Source organism: Octopus bimaculoides, chromosome 28 (assembly GCF_001194135.2).
Source record: "Octopus bimaculoides isolate UCB-OBI-ISO-001 chromosome 28, ASM119413v2, whole genome shotgun sequence".
In the NCBI taxonomy this organism is placed as follows: domain Eukaryota; kingdom Metazoa; phylum Mollusca; class Cephalopoda; order Octopoda; family Octopodidae; genus Octopus; species Octopus bimaculoides.
Genome location: NC_069008.1, coordinates 1,009,350 through 1,014,966, shown reverse-complemented (window position 1 = coordinate 1,014,966; position 5,617 = coordinate 1,009,350). Strand labels below are relative to the sequence as shown.

The 5,617-nt window shown below is 41.4% G+C and overlaps 1 protein-coding gene across 1 annotated transcript in view; it reads right to left on the bottom strand.

Annotated features, from left to right (window-relative positions):
• LOC106878452 (uncharacterized) overlaps positions 1-5,617 on the bottom strand; it is a 52,170-nt gene that overhangs the window by 26,877 nt on the left and 19,676 nt on the right. Inside the window, exons 9-11 of the mRNA XM_014927665.2 lie at positions 3,806-4,005; positions 2,321-2,488; positions 886-1,141 (exon numbers count right to left, since the gene is read on the bottom strand). Coding sequence (XP_014783151.1) covers positions 886-1,141; positions 2,321-2,488; positions 3,806-4,005 — 624 coding nt within the window. The remainder of the gene's footprint in view (positions 1-885; positions 1,142-2,320; positions 2,489-3,805; positions 4,006-5,617) is intronic.

Sequence of the window (5,617 nt, the reverse complement as noted above, 5' to 3'; positions counted from 1 at the left end):
GTATCTTGTCGGGTGGCCATGTATCTTGTCGGGTGGCCATGTATCTTGTCGGGTGGCCATGTATCTTGTCGGGTGGCCATGTATCTTGTCGGGTGGCCATGTATCCCCTCTACAGTAAGTCACCTGTTCTTGCCTTAGCCTCTTAGCACCTGGCATAAAGCCACACCCCTCTCCTTAACATTCCTCACCGACTTGATCATGGGGTCTCTTCTCTTGTTTTGTTTTTTTTTCTGTCATGCAAGTTACTTGAGAATGTCATTAGTGTCAGTGGAACATAAAAAGCACCAAGGACACAGTCTAAGGGGCTTGGCAGGAAGAAGAGCATCCAACTGCAGAAGCAATGCCAGAGAGGATGCAGGAACTCAGCACCGCCCCCTGTGGCTTGCTGGATCCTGTGAAACTGTCCAACCCATATCAGCTTGGTGAACGGACGTTAAATGATGATGATGAGGAGGAGGAGGAGAGACAGAGGCAGAAAGAGAGAGAAGCAAATACAAAGCAACAGCGATAAGGGTGCAGAGAATTAGAGAGACAGAATGATATCCACACACACACACACATACACATGCACAAACACACACATACACACACACACACACACAAATACAGACACACACATACACATAGACATACACACACAGACATGCACACACACAGACATAAACACAAACACGTAGACACACACACATACACACAAACACACACACATACACATATACAAGCACACACACAGAGGCATACACACACACATACACAAACACATACATACACATGTAAACACACACACACACACGTACACACATGAAAACACACACATGCAAACACACACTTACACTCACACACACACAAATATTAAATTATATACAAGTCCATCGTCTCCCTTACCTGAGACAACCAGAATAACAGTCGCTGGGCCTATGACTGTGGCCAGAAGCAAGACGAATTGATAGATGATGAAGAAAACAGAGATGTGTCTGTTGAATTTCATCATAAGTCGACTTTCTTTGACGACCAGGATCAAGTTGGCTATGGTTGACACAATCCAACGACGGCGCTGTTTGAAGAACTCGTCAAAGCCGTCGGGACAGTGAGTGCTGTTGGTGGCAACAGCACAGTAGTCAATTCGCCACCCATTCTGCAACTGAAACAGAAGAAAACAAGCAATGGTGAAGATGTTGAAGAGATAACAGCAAAATGATGAAGCAGGATATTTGTATGTAGAATGTGTGAGCCAGCAGCTGGAGTAAAGCTGTGAGTGACTTTATGCCAATCAGTGACCATTTTCTGGATGTAGTCTAGGATATCTGTGTGTATAACAACAGCTGTAGCACTGTTGCCGATGAGGATGCAATCCTGTTGTCAGCTCCACCTGACCTTTGTAGAACATCAATATTCATTAGGGATGGTAGCATTGTCAGGCTCTGAAGAGATGGGCCAGCTGTTGGCTTCTGAACTCTGCTATTGTTAAAGATGTACCTTTGTCAATGTAGATCCAAACACACACACACACACACACAAACACACACATACACATTGTCTTGGGTATGACTTTAAACTGCATCCAGTAGTGGGACTCTGGTTTGAGAGTTCCACAGTTTGAAGAGTAAGGAACCACCTCTTAGCCATTATTGTTCCCAGATCTACTTGGTCTTCCAAGATCTTCCCAGAGTAGTAGCACTTGTCAGGGTCCCAACTGGGAGTGACAGACCACTAGCTGTTCTCACAGCATCCTTCTAGGAGATGGAAACCTGCAGTTTCACATGATTTCCGGTCATCTCACTCAGGCCGTGTCACTTAGTACAAATCACAAAGACTAAGTACTCATGCTGTTCAAACATCACTGCAATCCAATACAGATGTCTCTTTAGGGCAACTTCATTCGTCATTTCTTCCACTGAAAGTCCTTATGGTGATAGAAGAGACAATGTGTGCTGACCCAAGCAGCTGGAATTACACAGTAAATTATAACTTTCGTCTGTCCCCTATATTTTGAACCGTTCAGAGCTGCAACAGAACTGAATAGTCATCTTGGGAGTCATGGATGGAAAGTTAGAAATGCCATTGACAATGAGAAAGCACAAGAAGTTGGCTATCATCAATAAAGATGGAGCAATCAACATATTCCATTCCATATCGGCTACCTCTGATGAGCGCAAGGTTAACACTCTGTTAAAACCCTAGTGCGAAACCATTTGGTAAGATAGGTCATAATGGATATATAATACTGTAAACTTCCGATAATATATACATATATGTATGAACAAAAATTAATGTTTTGGCCTGAGACACAGCTAAGAATAAACTCAAAGATTCCACTTACCATTAATGTACAAAACCATCTATCTTCTCCCATGTCTTTGATGAGGAAATCAAAAGCCTCATTGACTGTAGTGGAATATGTTGGTAACACGTCCATAATGGCATCACATCTGTACACACTGAAACAACCAGGACTGCAGAGAACGGAACCTAGAATGTCTTCAGCAGACTTTTTATCAAAGAGAATTGACAAAAATTTACAAAAGAAATATATAATTAAAACAATATAAATAAAACTTTTTAATTGATATTTATTATCTTATTATGGCAGAATTGTTAGCACACCAGGCAAAATGCTTAGCAGCATTTTGTCTGTCTTTATGTTCTGAGTTCAAATTCTGCCATAGTCAACTTCACTTTTGCGGTTGATAAAAATAAGAAGCAGTTGAACACTGGGGGTCGATAAAATAAGTACCTGTTGAACACCGGTGTCAATGTAATCAACTTAACCCTACCCCCAAAATTGATGTCCTTTTGCCGAAATTTGAAATCAATATCTATTGCCATATTTTCCAGCATAAAAGTAAAATTTTTCAGATGAAAATTTGGTGTCAAAAAAGGAAGGTCAACTTCTACACCAAAACAGCTTTGGAGAGACAAAAATTCCGTGTGAAATCCAACAGGATTTGGAAAGACAGGGATGATGTTTTAATGTTTGCACTGCATGCCATGTTGATTTGTATGCTGAGAGATACATTTTTCTCTTTCATTCTTTTACTTGTTTCAGTCATTTGACTGCAGCCATGCTGGAGCACCGCCTTTAGTCAAACAAATCAACCCCAGCACTTATTCTTTGTGTACCTAGTACTTATTCTATCAGCCTCTTTTGCTGAGCTGCTTAGTTACACACCAACATTGGTTGTCAAGCGATGGTTGGTGGGGACAAACAAAGACACACACACATATGTACGATGGGCTTCTTTCACTTTCCGTCAACCAAATCCACTCACAAGGCTTTGGTCGGCCTGAGGCTATAATAGAAGACACTTGCCCAAGGTACCACACAGGCGGGTTGGTACCAAAAGGGTTGATAAGAATTACTTTTGACAGAGAAATCTGAATGCTAAAGGGTTACACTGGCCATATCAAGCACAAATATTTTATCCCTTTTATGATCAAACTGGTTAGATCCAGCTTCTTACATCTACCCTACAATGTCATTCTCAAAATAAACAATCTCATCTTTGAAATCACAAAGCTACAAGAAGATGCATAATTAATTCAAAACAATGTTAATAAATAACCATTACATTTGAGAGAGAGTTAATCTGAATGATAAGTTACACTGGCTCTATCTGTTCCAAATATTCCACCTGTTTTATAATCCAACTGGTCAGATACCAGGCTTAAAAGCTAGCAGACAAGCAGAATTGCTAGAGTGCCTGGAAAAAGGGCTTATTAATGTTATTGTTAGGATTGTTTAGGATATAAAGAAAAGAAAGACCAACAAACACTCATGTTCCTTCTGTACAATGTTTAAAGTTACCTTTTGAAACCAGTGACCAATGGCATACTCAAACTTCTGATACCAAATGAGGGGCCCAGAGCCAAGAGGGTGTGTTCTCGCACACACCGCTCCAACAGATTCATCGCGGGTCATCAGATCAAGGAGAGCTTCCACTGAGTCAGGGGTGAAAAATACATCAGCATCTGTGGTCAGGATGAAACCCTCAGAATTCTCTGAAACTACAAGTGAAATGATATTATTATTATTATTGAGTGAGAGAGCAGTGCATGCCATCAAAGTGACACTGGGGTAAAATATACGTAGCCCAATATACCCATCATGATTACCCGTCTGATAAGGGTACACCAGGCACATACATCACAACCATGTGTACGCAACATGGTGATCTCATATCAAGATTAACAGTGCATGACCTCGCAGGTGGGGCCCAGTTAGAATTTTCTTCAGGTCGAGTAGCCCATCCCGCTCAAAAGGTCCCTGAATAAGGTTTGTTTAAGGATGTTGAGCAAAACACCCATGTTTCCAAAGGTGAATTGTTCAAACCCCAAAGAATTCCTCTCAACACATGACTATGATGCTCCCCCACTACTTCTGCTCCTGATCAGAGATGCACATATCGTCAGCCACCAAGGGACATGCTCAACTGGTTAAGGGCAAACAACTGACAAGCAAATCTGTGGTATTAAGCAGAATATTTGCTGTGGCCCATCTTTTATACCAAGACAAAACAATATACATGATAACACTTCCAATCAGTTATGATCAGAAGCCATGAAAGCCACTGCATCAGGGCATTTATTATTATTATTATTATTATTATTCATTGTTTAATGTCCATCTTCCATGCCTGCATGGGTAGAACAGTTGACAGGAGCTGGCCAGGTAGAAAACTACTTTAGGCTACTGCATCTGATTTGGCAGGGATTTTATGGCTGGATGCCCTTCCTAATACCGACCACTCTACAGAGTAGACTTAGTGCTTCTTACTAGCACAGACGAGGTTTGTTTTGGCATGATTTTTACAGCTGGATGCCCTTCCAAATGCCAGCCACTTTACAGTGTGGACTGGATGCTTTTTACATGGCACCAGCATTGGCATGGTCACCAAGTAACTCACATGACAAGGAAGTTTAAGGGCCATTTGAGGAGGGGAATTGTGTCAGGTGATGAAAGGTTAGAGTGTGACAGAGAAACAGAGAGGCAGAAACAGGTGTGATGAAGTAAAAGAGATACTTGGTTGCCTAGCGAGAAGGAAAAGCAAGAGAAGGAGTGATCAAGAATGAGGGTAGAAACAGGTGTGCTGTTGTAGACGAGAATCATTAAAATGATTTTATTCTTTATTCTAAATAAAGAATATATATATGTGTGTGTAGAGAGAGAGAGACAGACAGACAGAGTTACAAGTACATACATACAGTGGCGGACTGGCCAGGTTGTCAGCTTGCCCAATCGCAAGTGGGCCCCTGCATCATTAGAATCCATATATGGGGGCCCATGTCAGTATCTAAGGGGCCCATCCCCTCAAGTTTGAGAACTCTTTATTCACTCCTGGAAGAATGCATTAATTATTTCAGCCTGGCTGTGTTTGTAGACAGTTGAAAAGAATACTTTTAACAAAAAAAAAAAATTAAACGATAGCATTGTAGTTGTGGGTGGGCCCCCTTAGTCTCGTGGCAACCAATATTTTTAGACCCAATCCGCCAATGCATTCTCTTTTACTCTTTTACTCTTTTATTTGTTTCAGTTTTTTGACTGTGGCCATGCTGGAGCACCGCCTTTAGTCGAGCAAATCGACCCCAGGACTTATTCTTTGGAAGCCTAGTACTTATT